This window comes from Pangasianodon hypophthalmus, chromosome 16 (assembly GCF_027358585.1).
Source record: "Pangasianodon hypophthalmus isolate fPanHyp1 chromosome 16, fPanHyp1.pri, whole genome shotgun sequence".
Lineage (NCBI taxonomy): Eukaryota > Metazoa > Chordata > Actinopteri > Siluriformes > Pangasiidae > Pangasianodon > Pangasianodon hypophthalmus.
This window is the reverse complement of record NC_069725.1, coordinates 25477470-25494969: the sequence shown is the minus strand read 5'-3', so window position 1 is coordinate 25494969 and position 17500 is coordinate 25477470. Positions and strand designations below refer to the sequence as shown.

The 17500-nt window shown below is 43.0% G+C and overlaps 2 protein-coding genes across 11 annotated transcripts in view; both read left to right on the top strand.

Annotated features, from left to right (window-relative positions):
- Positions 1-10000, top strand: part of si:ch73-375g18.1 (kinesin-like protein KIF1C) — a 16518-nt gene extending 6518 nt beyond the window's left edge. For all 5 annotated transcript variants that reach the window (XM_053240485.1, XM_053240484.1, XM_053240486.1 and 2 more), the window contains 16 exons: positions 3836-3913; positions 4081-4146; positions 4337-4415; positions 4525-4603; positions 4887-5029; positions 5148-5323; positions 5517-5596; positions 5706-5781; positions 6055-6134; positions 6546-6640; positions 6748-6831; positions 7042-7219; positions 7323-7395; positions 7754-7852; positions 7995-8540; positions 8655-10000. In XM_053240485.1, the coding sequence (XP_053096460.1) occupies positions 3836-3913; positions 4081-4146; positions 4337-4415; positions 4525-4603; positions 4887-5029; positions 5148-5323; positions 5517-5596; positions 5706-5781; positions 6055-6134; positions 6546-6640; positions 6748-6831; positions 7042-7219; positions 7323-7395; positions 7754-7852; positions 7995-8540; positions 8655-9626 (2904 nt within the window). In that variant the 3' untranslated portion in view covers positions 9627-10000. The remainder of the gene's footprint in view (positions 1-3835; positions 3914-4080; positions 4147-4336; positions 4416-4524; positions 4604-4886; positions 5030-5147; positions 5324-5516; positions 5597-5705; positions 5782-6054; positions 6135-6545; positions 6641-6747; positions 6832-7041; positions 7220-7322; positions 7396-7753; positions 7853-7994; positions 8541-8654) is intronic.
- Positions 10001-10073: 73 nt separating this feature from the next.
- The window catches only part of LOC117596808 (trafficking protein particle complex subunit 1), a 7745-nt gene continuing 318 nt past the window's right edge, over positions 10074-17500 (top strand). Inside the window, exons 1-7 of one of the 6 annotated variants that reach the window (XM_053240499.1) lie at positions 10074-10967; positions 11274-11554; positions 11857-15541; positions 15834-15940; positions 16121-16229; positions 16362-16460; positions 17380-17453. In XM_053240499.1, coding sequence (XP_053096474.1) covers positions 11275-11554; positions 11857-13976 — 2400 coding nt within the window. In that variant the 5' untranslated portion in view covers positions 10074-10967; position 11274 and the 3' untranslated portion in view covers positions 13977-15541; positions 15834-15940; positions 16121-16229; positions 16362-16460; positions 17380-17453. Of the gene's footprint in view, positions 10968-11273; positions 11555-11856; positions 15542-15827; positions 15941-16114; positions 16230-16361; positions 16461-17160; positions 17232-17314; positions 17454-17500 lie in introns of those variants that run through there. The other 5 variants (XM_053240498.1, XM_053240500.1, XM_034302512.2 and 2 more) reach the window with 5 other exon arrangements.

The following is a 17500-nucleotide window of genomic DNA, read 5'->3' as shown; positions in this document are numbered from 1 at the left end:
GGACAGTGAGAAAGCCTAATGCCACGTATTGTAATAGAATGTTCCTGTGGGCAGGGATTTTTCTCTTTTCCTTAAGTATGTGTCATGTTAATGTTGCTACCCTGAATCTGAATGGTGCTAGAGATATGCACAAAAGAGCTTCATTATTTGAAGTAATTTATCAGAAAAAAATTGATGTCACTCTGTTACAGGAAACACACACTGATGTTAATAATGCTGCTGATTGGGCAGTAGAATGGAATGGGATTGCTGTTCTAAGTCACAATACTTCACTGAGTGGTGGAGTCGCTATTCTTTTTGCTAAGAGTTTCAGCCCACGCTCTTATCAGATTGAAGAGGTTATTAAAGGGAGACTTTTGAAAGTAAGAGCCTCTTTTGAAAATGTCGTATTTGTTTTTATTTGTGTATATACACCAACTTCAGCTGTTGAAAGAATGCTATTTCTAAATACTTTGTGCTCTGTTTTACAAAATGTTGGTGTTGATGAATATTTATTTTTGGGTGGTGAGTCCAACTTGGATAGAAATCACATTGAACCCCATTTACCTTCACGTCAACGTCTTGTTCAGCTAACAAAAACACATGAATTAATTGATATTTGGAGACAGCTTAATGGAGAACAAAGACAATACACTTGGACTCATGTTCGTGATAACACGATTTCATTGGCAAGACTGGATAGGTTTTATGTTTTTAAACATCATGGTAGTATTGTTCAGAGTTGTGTTATTATCCCATCATGTCTTTCAGATCATAGCATGGTGCAGTGTTGTATCTTTTTAAACTCTATTAAGCCAAAGAGTGCTTATTGGCATCTAAATACCACCTTATTGGGTGATAAGTGTTTTAAAGAAAGTTTTAAAAATTTCTGGGATGTTTTTAAAACTACAAAGAATTCTTTTAGAACACTGCAGCAATGGTGGGATTTTGGGAAAGTTCAGATAAAACAGTTTTGTGAACAATACTCCCAGAACATCACTAGAGAGATAACCCTGACTTTGAACACCTTAGAGACTGATATTTTAAAATTGCAAGAATTGGCTCACTTGCCTGGGAATCAAAGTGATGTGGAGTCTCTCATAAAAAAAAAGAAAACTCAGTTGTCTGATCTACTAGGGGTTAAAACACAGGGTGCTCTGGTCAGGTCACGTTTTTTTAAGTGTAAATGAGATGGATGTACCCTCAAGGTTTTTTTTCAGTTTGGAAAGAAAAAATGGACAGAACAGGGTTATTCATGCTTTACGTTCTGAATCTGGGGTATTGCTGACTGACCCCAAAGACATTCGTAAGAGAGCAGTGACTTTTTATGAGTCTTTATTTAAAAATGAACTGGGTCCAGATTATAGGCATGATAGTGATTTCTTTGACAATCTTCCTCAAGTGTCAGAGGAAGTTAACGCAAAGATTTCAGGTGCCTTGACCATGGGGGAACTCTGCAAGGCCCTCCAAGGTATGGAGCTGGGAAAGGCACCAGGGATGGATGGCCTGCCAGTCGACGTCTATAAGTCATTTTGGTCAGAGCTTGGAGAAGACTTGCTGGAGGTACTGAATGACAAAGAGAAAGAGAAAGAGAAAACTCACATTCTCTTCATTGGTTACTGGAGGAGCCTTTAATCTGTGGCTCCCGGTTGGACCTAACAGACAGTTCCTTTTTCCCTGGACTTAGTAGGTTGCTGATTGAACACAACATTATTACTCTGAGTCAGCTACTGAACACTGTAGGGCCGGATTTCAAGAACAAAGCAGCATTAGCTCAACATTTGGGAATCAGGTCTCTTCGTCTGGTTACCCAGTTGCTCATGAAATGGAAAGCGGCGTTTAAGACAACTGAAATGGACTTGCTAGCAGAGTATTGTGCTGGTTCCCGAGTTCCTGATCCTAAAGACTCTTTTCCTTGTCTACTACTGTCTGTAAATGTTGAAGGGATTACATCTCCTTTCATTGAAAATGTTACATCTCTGTGTAAAGACTTCTTTTTAAGTACTGGTAAATCTTTGTACAGGTCTTGTGTTTTGGTTTTTAGCAAAAAGGTTTTAAATGGGAAAGTTGATACTCCCTGGCGTGATGTTTTTAAACTGGATCAAAACACAAGACCTGAGTGGAGATCCTTGTATAAACCACCGTTGACCAAGAGAACAGGTGATTTGCAATGGAGAATTATTCATGGTGCTGTCGCGGTCAATGCTTTTATCTCAGTTCTAAACCCTGAGGTTACTTCTACATGTCCTTTCTGTTCTGACAGAGAAACCATCTTTCATGCTTTTATGAATTGTTGTAGATTGCAACCTCTATTTCTAGTTGTAGGTAATGTTTTCAGGAGTTGTAATGAGACCTTTTCTCTGGAGACTTTTATTTTGGGGTACAAATATGTGAGGAAGAAAAGATTTGTCTGTCAACTACTGAATTTTGTCTTAGGCCAAGCAAAACTGGCCATTTATACAAGTAGGAAAAAGAAAATAGAACAAAACTTAAATCAGAACATAGTAGCCTTGTTTTTTAACTTGGTGAAGTCAAGAGTTTTGATTGATTTTCTCTATTATAAGTCTATTGATGATCTCGTCACTTTTGAATGTATTTGGTGTTGTAATGAGGCTCTGTGCTCTGTTTTTGAGGGTGAACTGATTTTTATGCAGACTTTGTGATTTTTTTTTTCTTCCCCCCCCGATACCCCCCCCCCCTTCCTTACTGTGTTGTAGGAGTGTATTGTGAATAGGAGAGTTTTTTTTTTGTAATAAAAGTCTTGTTAAAATTCAATTCTCTCTCTCTCTCTCTCTCTCTCTCTCTCTCTTTCTCTGTTTCTCTCTCTCTCTCTCTGTCTCTCTCTCTCTCTCTCTGTCTCTCTCTCTGTCTCTCTCTCTCTCTGTCTCTGTCTCTGTCTCTCTCTGTCTCTCTCTCTCTCTCTCTCTCTCTGTCTCTCTCTCTGTCTCTCTCTCTCTCTGTCTCTGTCTCTCTCTGTCTCTCTCTCTCTTTGTGTCTTGCCAACTTTTCTGACTTTTTACATTCTATCTTTTTCTTTCTTTTTTATTAAATAAACAGGGAAGTCACAATTATGTCACAATTATGAGAGTGGGAGAGAGTGAGCAGGATGCCATGGCCTCTGAGGCCGGCGGGGAGATGGGGGTGTGCCAGAGGGCGGAGCTCAGGTGGAGGAGGTGCTGTGGGAGAGCAGGTCGGGTGTGAGAACATGTACTCTACATCCTGAATGAATAAAGCTGTGGTGGTGTTCCTGAAAAAGGAAGTATATTCGACAATACGCTGATTGAAAGTGGAATATGGCTAAAAGGAGTCATGATACACGTTTCCCATCTTTCTGCCCCTGAGATGCGAATCGTCATTTCACACGTGCCACCGTTCATTATAAACGAAATTATCACGAAGGCGCTGACTCGCTTTGGAAAGTTCACCAGCTCCATGAGAGTGATCCCCCTCGGCTGCACAAACCCGGCGGTGAAACACATCCTGTCGTTTTGTAGACAGATTTTTATGTTTCTAAACAATCAAGACGAGACACTGGACATGAGTCTCAAGTGCAAAGATGGTGAGAGCAGATACATTATTTCTGCTACTACTGAAAGCCTGAGGTGCTTTAATTGTGGGGACATCAGGCACAGAGCTGCGGAGAGCTCAGAGATTCCCACTGCCGCCATCAGCGGGAGAACAGCCAGTTTTGTTGTAGTGGTTTTTTCTGATACATGGCCTTTTGTACAGCTTAAACATGTCACAGTATTTTTGTCCAAATTCTGCTTTTTGCGGTTCTCTGTCTTTTTGATTAGATAACTGTCTAACTAGTTCTCTCTCTCTCTCTCTCTCTCTCTCTCTCTGTCTAAATCTCTAGGTCAGTAAGATCAGTCTAGTTGACTTGGCTGGCAGTGAGAGAGCTGCTTCATCTGGAGCAAAGGGCATAAGGTTAAAGGTCAGAGGACAAAATGGCATAAACACAAATTACAACATCTGAATTAAAGGCTATGTTCTGAATGCTAGCGTTGGACAGAAGTGTAAGAACCCTAGCTAGTGATGAAGTGTAGTTTGGGATGGACCTGTATTGGGCAGGAAGTAAGTCATGTTGTGTGTGTGTTTTAGGAAGGAGCTAACATTAATAAATCTCTCACTACACTGGGGAAGGTCATATCTGCACTGTGTGACATGGTGAGATACACACACAAACAGTCTCACACACACACACACACACACACAGACCTTTCAACATAGATGTAGTTCAGTACCTAATGTTACTTTGAGTGTTTTATTTCAGCTGTGTGGGTGTGTGCATGTGTGTGTGTTTATATATACATATATACATACATACATACATGTGTGTGTGTGTGTGTGTGTGCAGCAAAACAGCAAAAAGAAGAAATCAGACTACATCCCATACAGGGACTCGGTCCTCACATGGTTACTGAAGGAAAACCTTGGTGAGAGAGCTGCAAAAGAGCTGTGTGTGTGTGTGTGTGTGTGTGTGTGTGTGATTTACAAGTGTGTGTGTGTGATTTACAAGTGTGTGTGTGTGTGTGCATGTTACAGGTGGTAACTCACGCACTGTTATGATTGCTGCTATCAGCCCTGCAGACATCAACTATGAAGAAACACTCAGTACTCTACGGTACACACACACACACACACACACACACACACACTCAGTACTCTACGGTACACACACACACACACACACACACACACACACACACACACACACAGATACAGCTATAAAACACACACAAAAAATATTACTTAGGTCACACCTCTTTTTATTCCACTCCTTACACGGAGTGTCTTTAGCCACACCCTTTCTCCAGCCATTTCTGGTGTATTTGTTTTGTTAAGTGTTAATGATGAGTGAGTGTGTGTGTGTGTGTGTGTGTGTGTGTGTGTGTGTGTGTGTGTAGGTATGCTGATCGTGCAAAACAGATTCGCTGTAATGCCGTGATCAATGAAGATCCAAACGCGCGGCTAATCAGAGAACTGAAGGAGGAAGTGAACCGACTCCGAGAGCTATTGCTAGCACAGGGACTTAGCCAGCTAATCACTGGTACACACACACACACACACACACACACACAAAATCATAAATATTCACTTGCACACACATACACACACTCGCGCGCGCACACACATACAGCTGGTCATTAGTGATTTGTCTTTGGCAGGTGCGGAGGTGAATAATATCGGTACCTCTTCTGCACTAGCCACTGGCTCTGTCCCTAACAGCACTCCACCAATCACAGCCCCATCCCGAGATACTGACCCCTCCTCTCACTGTGGCCATAACCAATCAGGTTATCAGGATGAGATCACACAGGAGGAGGCGATGGAAAGACTGAGGGTAAGCAGAGGGGTGTGGCTTAATATACTGACGGTAAGCAGAGGGGTGTGGCTTAATATACTGACGGTAAGCAGAGGGGTGTGGCTTAATATACTGACGGTAAGCAGAGGGGTGTGGCTTAATATACTGACGGTAAGCAGAGGGGTGTGGCTTAAGAGACTGAAGGTGTGTGTGTGTGTGTGTGTGTGTGTAGGAAACAGAGAAGATTATTGCTGATTTAAATGAAACTTGGGAGGAAAAACTACGAAAAACCAATTCTATGCGTTTGGAGAGGTAAGACACACACACACACACACACACATTCTGTTTATTTATTTCTGAAGTACACTGTGTAAGACTACCTGTGTGTGTGTGTGTGTGTGTGTGTGTGTTTCCTTGGCAGAGAGACTCTGTTGGCTGAGATGGGTATGTCTATTAAAGAGGACGGAGGAACTGTTGGTGTGTTCTCACCTAAAGGAGTGAGTACATAGACATGCACACACACACACACACACACACACACACACACACACACACACACACACACACCTGCACACACTTTTTCACACACACACTCATATGCACACACTTTTACATTCATGTACTCTCACTGCAGTTATGTTTCCTTTGTATTTGTGTGTGGATCTGTGTATATGTCTGTGTATGTGGTGTGTGTGTATGTGGTGTGTGTCTGTATGTGTGTGTCTGTGTGTCTATGTGGTGTGTGTATGTGTGTGTCTGTGTGTGTACAGACACCACACCTGGTGAACCTCAATGAAGATCCTCTAATGGCTGAGTGTCTCCTGTATTACATTAAAGAGGGCATTACTAGGTAGGTGTGTGTTTGTGTGTAGTAGAGGGAGGGGTGTGGCCTATCAATGAGGAGATAAAAGGAGGGGCGTGGCCTATCAATGAGGAGATAAAAGAAGGGGTGTGGCTTATCAATGAGGAGATAAAAGCAGGGGTGTGGCCTATCAGTGAGGGGGTAGAGGGAGGGGTGTGGCCTATCAAAGAGGAGATAAAAAGAGGGGCGTGGCCTATCAGTGAGGGGGTAGAGGGAGGGGTGTGGCCTGGAAATGAGGAGGTAAAAGGAGGGGCGTGGTCTATCAATGAGGAGGTAAGAGGGGGCGTGGTCTGGAAATGAGGGGGTGGAGGGAGGTATTTGATATTGCAGGTAACTAGAAGGGTGTGGCTTAATGCTGGAAAGGGTGTGGCTAATGACCTGTGTTTGTGTGTTTATCAGGGTCGGTCAGAAGGAGGTGGATATCAGGCTCAGTGGGCCGTTCATTATGGAACAGCATTGTTTCTTTAACTGCTATACTGACCACCATGGAGAGAGTAAATATATGTGTGTGTGTGTGTGTGTGTGTGTGTGGTTTCAGTGTTAAATACACAGTTGTTTCATACAATCTGTGTGTATCTTAATTGAAATTGCTTTGTTTCAGTTGTCGTAACTCTGGAGCCATTAGAAGGATCGAAGTCTTATGTCAATGGCAAACTAATTACAGAATCAACAGTGCTCAGACAAGGTCTGTGTGTGTGTGTGTGTGTGTGTGTGTGTGTGTGTGTGTGTGTGAGTGAGTGTTTAACATTCTATTCTAATGCGGATATACAGAAAATGTTTTAGTTCTGTGTATGAAAATTATACGCTTGTGAATTACGTTGTATGGTTATGTTTTGTATTGCGTGTGTGTGTGTGTGTGTGTGTGTGTGTGTGTGTGTGTGTGTGTGTTTATTAGGTGACCGTGTGGTGATGGGGAAGAGCCACGTGTTCCGTTTTAATCACCCAGAGCAGGCAAAGAGGGAGAGGGAGCGAGCATGCAGCACCACCATTGACCAGCAGGGGGAGTGTAATTACACACAGCAGGAGCTGATGGAAGAACAAGGGATAGAAATCAGAGAGGACGAAGAGATGAGGTAAACACAAAGATGGAGAGATAATCATTAGAACAACAAAAATAAGAGAAATTTTCAATCAAAGCAGATCTTGTCCTCCTTCTCATGTTTCACGTTTCTCCAGACTGAATGACATGGAGCTTCAGTACCGTCAGGAGAAAGAGGAAGCTGACCTTCTGCTCGAGCAGCAGAGACTGGTGAGTGTGTATTGTAGTGATATCTTATTTTAAATACTCACAAGGTCAAGTATTTCAAAACACATTAACCTTAAAAGTACAGGTATAGTTAGTTTAGTTGTGGTAAAACTAGTGGTGAGTAGTAGTATACAATGTGTTAAAACTGGAAAACTAGTAAAACTCTGATAAAACTATAGTAAAACTAGTAAAACTAGAATAAACAATGTAAATGGAGGCCAAAAGATACAGCAGCGTTCCTTGATGTCCAGTTACATAGCTTATGTTCCATGAGTTTAAGCCTTGATGTTCTTAAATGTACGTACTTTTCAGATAAGCACAAAGTGTGTGTGTGTGTGTGTGTGTGTGTGTGTGTGTGTAGTATGCAGACTCAGACAGTGGTGATGATTCTGATAAGCGTTCATGTGAAGAGAGCTGGAAACTCATCTCATCTCTCCGAGAGAAACTACCAGCTAGCAAGGTGTGTATTTGTCTATCTATCTATCTATCTATCTATCTATCTATCATCTATCTATGTATCTATCTTTCTATCTATCCACTTACTGTATCTATCTGTCTGTATGTCTATTTGTGTATCAATCTGTTTACCTGTGTGTGTGTAGGTGCAGTCTATAGTTAAGCGTTGTGGCTTGCCCAGCAGTGGGAAGCGGCGTGAGCCTCAGCGTGTGTATCAGATCCCGCAGCGGCGACGTGTGGGCGTGTTTGACCCTGAGCGTGTGTCCCTGTCAGACCTGCAAATGCAGGCAGTGAAGGAAGTGTGTTATGAAGTGGCGCTTGCCGAATTCAAAAACACACGCCGTGAAATAAATGCCATGGCCATCATGAGGATGAACGAACTGCTGCGCATACACGGAATGAGCGGGGCTGAAGGGGGCGGAGCCTGGCGGCAGGTGGCCCAGGAAGTCTGGGACACAGTGGGTGGAGCCACAGAAGAAAAGGACAGAATTAGTGGTGGAGGGGGTGGAGGGGGTGGAGTTGGTGACGAAGGTGGCAGGGACAGAGGTGACATGTCTGAGATGAAGACTCACCTGGAGAAGCTAACAGACATTTTACAGGAAGTGAAGCAGCAAAACAACATGAAGGACGAAGAGATACGAGCACTCAGAGACAGGATGATGAAGATGGAGAGGGTCTTACCTCTACGACAGGTAACACACATATGCTATCCACATGCACACACAATCACATACACACAAAACGCACACACCACTATGCATTAATATGCTAACACCTCTGTGTGTGTGTGTGTGTGTGTGTTTCAGGATCATGAAGTGTTAGAGAATCAGGGAATTGGAAAAATAAAAGACAAGGAGGCAAATGAGGGGTGTGGCCATGATAATGAGGGGTGTGTCTCTCCTGATCTGCTCTCTAATGAAGATCGAGTTATGCGTCTGATGGAAGAAGACCCCGCCTTCCGCAGGGGGCGGCTCCGCTGGCTTAAACAAGAACAGACACGACTCCAAAATCTACAGCAACAGCAAATTACAAAACGGCTGCGACAGACAGGGGGCGGGACTGGAGGCAGGGCAGGGGACGGAGGCGTGGTTCATCTCCCGGGAACGGGGCGGTTCATTCCTCCACATGAGTGTAAGCTGAAGTTTCCCTTTAAGAGCAACCCACAGCACAGGCACTCCTGGAGCCCTGCCCACCCTGTAACTCCACCCACTGAGGAAGAGAGGAGGGAGGGGCCAAAACGTCCTTCCACTCCAAACCATATCACTCCACCTCTGAACCACGTGGTTCCATCAGCAAATCCCAGTCCCGCCCATGAGGTACCGTTCTTCATCCTCCCATCTATGTTCCAGCTGCCAGTTGCCATGGGAACCCAGGGCATGCGCACACCCTTCAGCAACAGCGACGGTCACTTCCCGCAGCAGCAACGGCACTACAGGAGGAACTCTGTGGACAGTTCAGCCAGTCACCATGGACACAGTTACCATGGTGACAGCAACAACCAACACAGTCGCTGCCGGCGACGGTCACCGAGCCCTGTGGCAAGAGGGGATCCCCGAGATTACTATGGCAACCATCAACATCAGCACAACCGACCACAGCAGTGTGTCCCACCATTTCTGATGTACCAGGCTCCGCCCACTGCACACACACTGCCAAGTAACACACACATCGAACTTGCCCAGTGGGGCTGGGGGCGGAGCCAAAGATACAACACACCCCCTCGCCTGAGACGCCGACTTAGTGCACCTGACCTGGAGAGCAAGCAAACACCTGTCTGAGTCTGAGAGTGTGTGTGTGTGTGTGTGTGTGTGTGTGAGAGAGAACACAGATAAAAACAAGTGGAGAGGAAGCTAAAGCAAAATTAATGAATGGAAAAAGAAGTGAAAAGGAATACACATGTAGACAAAAGAACAAAAGATAGAAAACAACTGAGAAAAGCAAGTGATGGAAAAAGTGAAGTAAATGAATAAAGGAAACGGAGGAAAAAAGTGAAAAAAGAAGAAACAACCAAGTGTGGGAAAAAAAGAAAATAACTAACGAAATAAACTCAGACCTGATAGTTTGGGTTCTGATCTTTTTATGGTTAATTCTTTTAGTTTGTGTGTGTGTGTGTGTGTGTGTGTGTGTGTGTTTCACAGGTTTGTGATAAAATAGAATAAAAATAAGTAAAAATAAAAAGTGTGTGTCTTGTGTGTGTCAGAGACCAAACAGCCCTCTATATAAGTGCACTATGTAGGGTACACTATAGAGTACACACTACGTAGTGCACTTCCTACAGGACCAGTGTGGAATTTTTATATTTTTTTCTGTCTTTGCAGGACAGTTTCACAAAAAACTACAATATCTCTAGAACTGTTTTGACATAATTGTTTGCAAAAAATGTAGTGTTTATCAGTTGTCTCATGGGAAACTGGATATTCTGTAAAAATATCTAAAAACACACACAGAGAAAAGGAGGAGGGTCCAGTCGCTTACGTTATAGCAGCTATAAACACTCGTTCCCTCACCAGCCTCTTTATTCTCTCTCTCAAGTTAATAGGAGAAAAAAATCGCAGCTTGTTCCGCATGTTACTGAGAAACCGCAAAGAAGCGTAAACTCCTCTGTCCTGAAGACGTCGGAAAACTTACAGTTCCAGCTTTACCTCTGACTGTTACAAAGCGCTGACACTGGAGACTCCTTCCATCAGTGTTACATAAACACATTTCTCCTTTAAATTGTTTTTTTTCCCTGTGAATAAGCCGTTACTATAGAAACAATAACGATTTAGAGCAAGTGCATTAATATAAACCTGCGATTTGCAGCTGCGCTACTGTCAGAGCTGCTGTTATAGAAAATTAACCAACACCTTCTGACCAATCACAATCCAGGATTCAACAGCACGTGGGATGTAAATGATAAGAGTGTGTTCTAATAATCTATAAACAACACACACACACCCACCCACACACACACACACACACACACACACACACACACACACACACACAGCTCATTGTTCCCATTAAAGGAAATGTGGTGTTTCATGATAAAGTGTTGTAAAGTGCTGTTAAATAGTGGAGTGTGTGAAGAGAGGATCAGTGTGTGTGTGTCGTCTCAGCAGGAGAAACACAGCTTGAAGGTAAGACCTTTACAGGGCTGTTCCAGAATGATGATGATAATAATAATAATAATAATAATGATAATAATAATAAATAAATGAATAAATAAATAAATAAATACAGGAATTACTTACAGTAAACTGAGGACTGTAATACAGCGGAAGTGTTACACAGTGATCAGTGTGTGTGGGAGCCTTTTTAGGTTTCATTATTATTATTATTATTATTATTATTATTACTATTATTACTATTATTATTTCACATTTAATTGTTAAAATTGTAAATATTTACAGTTTTGTTATAATGTTTCATGTTTTTCTCATCAGAATGTTCCTCTTCCTCTTCCTCTTCCTCCTCGTTTCTCAACACTCCATGGTAACAACCAGCAGTGGTTGCTACAGCGGCAAGAACAAAGACCACCGCCCTCTTGTGAGCTGTGAGAGCCAGGGTCTCAGCGCACTGCCGGATGGGATAGATCCTGGAACAGAGGTACTCGTCCTCTCACACAATGAGTTTGTCTCTCTCTCCTGGGCCGCCTATTCCAACTTCACAGGCCTGCACGAGCTGAACCTGACCCAAAACTTGATCAGCACCATCGATCAATCAGGTAAGTGGCCGAGAAGGTGGGCGGGGCTATGTTTCCATCCTGAAGTAAATGAGTGTTAAGCCATGTATCTCGACAGTTAGTAAAAGTATACGTGAACATCAGCTATATCTCTGTGTTTCATCGACTCCTGCTTTTTATTGAATTTTGTAAAGAACAATACGGTGATGTCATCAAAGCTCTGACCAATCACATTCTTGTTACGTACATTTGCTTTGCTACTGTTTACTCCAGACCAGACTAACACGCATATACTGTAAATTGTGTAAATATTGTAATTCGTAATTCCACCTGGTCTCTCTCAGGTCCTGTGCTGAAAAACCTGAGTGTATTGTGGCTGTCTAATAACAAGCTGACTAGTTTGGGCGGAGCTACATTTAAGTCCGCCCCTTCTCTCAAGGAGGTCTATTTGGATGGAAACACCATCCGTTCCCTTGACAATGCGACCTTCAGTGACCTGCCACTCCTAGAGATCATTGACCTTTCACGTAACAAGCTGCACATCCTGCCCCCCCACCTGCTGGAGCACATTTCCTCCAACAGCCTGAAGACATTTGACCTGGAAGAGAATAATATCCAGCACCTTCCTGATCAATTTTTTGCTTCAAAAGATGAAATACCGTATGTCTACCTTTCCAAAAATGCCTGGGTTTGCACCTGCCAGGTGAGTTACCTGCAGCGCTTCCTGGAGGATCAGAGCTTTAACATTTACATACATACAGGACTCTCCAGTTTGGAGAATGACCCTGAGAGCGTGGTGTGTTCTGCTCCGCCCACACTGGAGGGACGAGCTATAGTGGACCTGAAGGAGGAGGAGTACTGCAGCTCATTTGACTACTCACAACACTCCGCCGGTCACACAACTCAAATAACGAGTGCAACAACCACAGCACTGACCACAAAGACCATCCAACCAACAGTTATCCCAACAACTACACCAACAACCGTTCAACCAACTACAACAAATTCTGCTGGGTCCAGTACTACTCCTATTCCAACTAGACTAACAATCAATAACCCAACAACTATTACACCACCAACCACTGAACCAACTACACCAATAAGCACTATACTAACAACTACTACGCCAAGTACTACACCAACAACCATTCAACCAACCACACCAACAACTTCTATACCAACAACTACACCAACAACCGTTCAACCAACCACACCAACAACTTCTATACCAACAACTACACCAACAACCGTTCAACCAACCACACCAACAACTTCTATACCAACAACTACACCAACAACCGTTCAACCAACCACACCAACAACTTCTATACTAACAACTACACCAACAACCGTTCAACCAACCACACCAACAACTTCTATACTAACAACTACACCAACAACCGTTCAACCAACCACACCAACAACTTCTATACTAACAACTACACCAACAACCGTTCAACCAACCATACCAACAACTTCTATACCAACAACCACTGAGAAAACTACACCAACAACTACACCAACAACCGTTCAACCAACTACACCAAAGACTGCTGGGTCCAGTACTACTCCTATTCCAACTACACTAACAACCAATAACCCAACTATTAAGTCAGTTACCATGGTGATAATGCCAACAGGACGGGTTCTCTCAGTGCACGGGGGTGGCCAGCGCTCAGTGCCGTGGTGCTGGTGGTTATTTATCACTGTTTTGCTGCTGTGTATTTTCTCTGCCATTTTCTCCTGCATGCTCTTCCTCTGGCTCATCATCACTTACATCACACTTTACCAACCAATCAAACGGCAAGTCCACAGCGGCGCAGGAGTGACCCTGAGGGCGTACCAGGTCACAGCAGACCAGTCACTGACAGTGGACAGACCTGAGGAACAGAGAGTGCTGTTTTTGCCCCCGGAGATGATACGAGAAACTCAGCCAGTGTTCCGTTCTGTGCTGTTCATCTCAAAAGGAGATGAAGACGGTGAAGCAGATGAGAAGAGAGAGGGAACGAGGGATGAGGATGAAGAAAAGACAATACAAACTGATGCACTGACTAAAATAGACCTGCTGCCGGCAGTGACTCTGCACAGAGAGCAAGTGACAGAATCCAAAGACAGGAAGGAAGTGTTCAGGAAAACTTTATACAGGGTGATAAGCCGAGAGGAAGAGATAGAAGGATGGAAGGAAGTGGAGGAGAACTGCTGGGGGATGATGGAGAGAGACAAAGGGAGAAGAGAGGGAGGAGTAGAGAGAGGAAAGACACGGTACAGCCTGATCCTCAGAGAGGAGAGAGGGAGTGTGATGGAGGACAGGAAAGGAGAGACAGAGTGGCTGGTGGGTGAGTGGGAGATGGGAGGAGGAGGACAGGGAAGCTGGGGATCTCTAATTAGGATGAAAGAAGGGTGTGGTCTTTCTGACTCCGCCCACATGGACACACCTGAGCCAGTGGCAGAGACACCAGTCTGAGTTCCTTACTGTAATGAGGTCCTCACAGCTGAATGTGTACTGCAACTTTTTTTTAAATATATATATTGTTTTCTAATTTTGTTGCTTTGAAGAGAATTACACTGTTTTGTGTTTTGCTTGTGTTTTTTATAGAAGTACTCACTTTTGTTTCTTTAATGTAGTCAAATTGCGTCATGTGTGTCCATATTTAATTCTGTAACTGTTACTTAGGGAGAAATTACTGAACAATAAGAACAAAAACTTTTCCCTAATTCTTGAATTCTTGTAATCTTTTGTATAAATTTAACTTTTTGTAAATAGATCTTATATCAGTTGCATTTTATTATGTAGAGTTGAGACTATACATGACCGAGACACAAAGTAAAGACATTTCCATGCCCTCAACTTGTGGAAAAACTCGGAGTGAGGTGAGATTATAGTTTCACCTACAGCGCTAATGAAACAAGCAGGAAACAGACAACAGCAAAATCAGCATGTAAAGGAGCTATAAATCCACATCGGCGGCTGCGTTTACACGCACATCGAATTCTGTTCAAGATCTATGTTCAAGTTGCAGCCGTATTCCGAATACAATGTCTATATGCCTACAGTCATCAGATTATTCCTGTGTACATGGTCGTTGTAAGTTTGCCTGAGTTGCCATTCCTAAATACCTAGCCTACAGCTAAGCGTCTGTTAGCACCCACAATTCCTTGCAGACTGAGCATGTGCACATATCTCCTTCCAGTGGATGTTATGAATAAGGTGTTTACATGCAACACATTTTTGATTAAAACAGGAATATTCCAGGGATGGGAATCAGAATTTGGGGAATCAGAATGTTGTCTTAATCTGAATTGGACTATAATCAGATTGTGGTGTTTACACGCATGACTCGGTACTAATTATTATTAATATCGGAATATTGATGTGCATGTAAACGTAGTCAGTGATCAGCACATCAGCACATCCCCTGCACACCTGGCAAATTAAAGAGTTCTATGTCAGGAAGCCTCTGTAATTAAAAAATTTAAAAAAAAAATTTTAAAAAGGCAAAACATTTTATTTAGAATTTAACCTTTTCTCCTGAAAAAAAAAAAAATCATTTTTTAACTCCACACTGACTGCTAAAGCTTTCACTGTGTTCACACACATTACATCTCTAATCAATCTTTTCATTTTTAAAAGTAACGGTAATAATTAATAACATTGGGATCATAACGTATTGGACTATAACTACACTCACCGTCCACTTTATTAGGAACACCTGTAAACCTGCACATTCATGCAGTTATCCAATCAGCCAATCATGTAGCAGCAGCAGCAGCACAATGCAATCAGCCAATCATGTGGCAGCAGCACAATGCAATCAGCCAATCATGTGGCAGCAGCACAATGCTCATGCAGGTGCAGGTCAAGAGCTTCAGTTAATGTTCACACCAGACATCAGCATGAGGAAGAAGTGGGATCTCAGTGACTGTAACCGGGGACAGATGAGCTGAGTATTGGAGTATTTCAGAAACTGCAGATCTCCTGGGATTTTCACTCACAGATTCACTGCGGGGATTATTAACTCCTGCTCCTCTGTAAGTCTGAGATATTTTATAACACACTTTCACTCTCAGTGCACCAGAACAACAAAGCTTCGCACACAAGTACGGATTTAAGAGCACCACCACGCGCATGCGCAGTAGCGATAGTGGCTTGTTTGGGTCCTCAACCAGAGAAGAGGTGTCCAGTTATTTGCCCGTTACAAAAACCTGAGAGATTAAAAGTGTTTTGGACAAAAAAAGTAAAAAGTAGCTGTCGAAAATGTTGGAAGATTATAATTAATACTCTAGATTGACTTTTTAAACTCTGCGGTTGTATATATTTCAGTGTAAAGCGGTGTTTTATACAGGCAGCGGTGAATGTTAGACATTAATGAAGGACCCTGATGCAGGAGGACGGAAGCGTTCAGTAACCAGAGAAAAGCTGAAAACACGGTGAATGAAATTTTAAATTTATTAAATACATTAAATACACAGCCATGTAAATGAGTTTCAGCGCAGTGTAAGCTGTTAAAGCTGTTAAAGCTCAGGGCCTTACACTCTGCACGCTTTATTTATTGAGAGTTTTTAATAAAGCAGCAGCTGAACACTGAACCCCGCGTTATTACTGTGTAGAAGAGTAGCAGTGGGATTAACAGTAAACTGCAGTATGAGGGAAGGGTTCACTGTTCGCCGATTGATCGATGCTAAGGGTCCACGATGACGTCACGATACTGGACGTTTAGTCAGTGCCGGTTAAACTTCATTTTTCTTGATACAGAAATCACTGGTCTGGACATCACTGTTCATAGTGACACTAAAACTGTGTGTGTGTGTGTGTGTGTGTGTGTGTGTGTGTGTGTGTGTGTTTCTGCAGATGACTGTTTATAATCTGTACATATTCGACCGTAATGGAACCTGCCTACACTACAGCGAGTGGAACCGCAAAAAACAGGCTGGGATCTCTAAAGAGGAGGTCAGAACACACACACACACACACACACACACACACACAGAAACACACACACACACACACAGAAACACACACACACACACACAGAAACACACACACACACACACACACACAGAAACACACACACACACACAGAAACACACACACACACACACACACACAGAAACACACACACACACAGAAACACACACACACACAGAAACACACATAATTAAACAAACACACACACACACACACACACACACACACACACACACACAGAAACACACGTAATTAAACACACACACAGACACACACACAGAAACACACGTAATTAAACACACACACACACACAGAAACACACACAGAAACACACACAGAAACACACGTAATTAAACACACACACACACACACAGAAACACACACACACACACACAGAAACACACGTAATTAAACACACACACACACACAGAAACACACGTAATTAAACACACACACACACACACACAGAAACACACACACAGAAACACACGTAATTAAACACACACACACACACACACACACACAGAAACACACGTAATTAAACACACACACACAGAAACACACACACACAGAAACACACGTAATTAAACACACACACACAGAAACACACACACAGAAACACACGTAATTAAACACACACACACGTTTATTTACGTGTGTGTGTGTCTGTGTGTGTGTTTAGGAGTTTAAGCTGATGTATGGAATGCTGTTCTCCATCCGCTCCTTCGTCAGTAAGATGTCTCCACTCGACATGTATCCTTTAACAACTTGTGTGTGTGCGCGCGCGCGTGTTGTGCGAGCGTGTGTGTATTTCCTTAACCTGATGTGTGTATCAGGAAGGACGGGTTTGTGTCGTTTCAGACGAGCCGTTATAAACTTCATTATTATGAAACTCCGACAGGAATTAAAGTGGTGATGAACACGGATCTGGGAGTTCCTAACTGCAGAGACGTCCTGCATCAGATCTACAGCACGGTGAGTGTGTGTGTTTCTGCGTGTGTGCGAGTGAGTGTCTGTGTGTG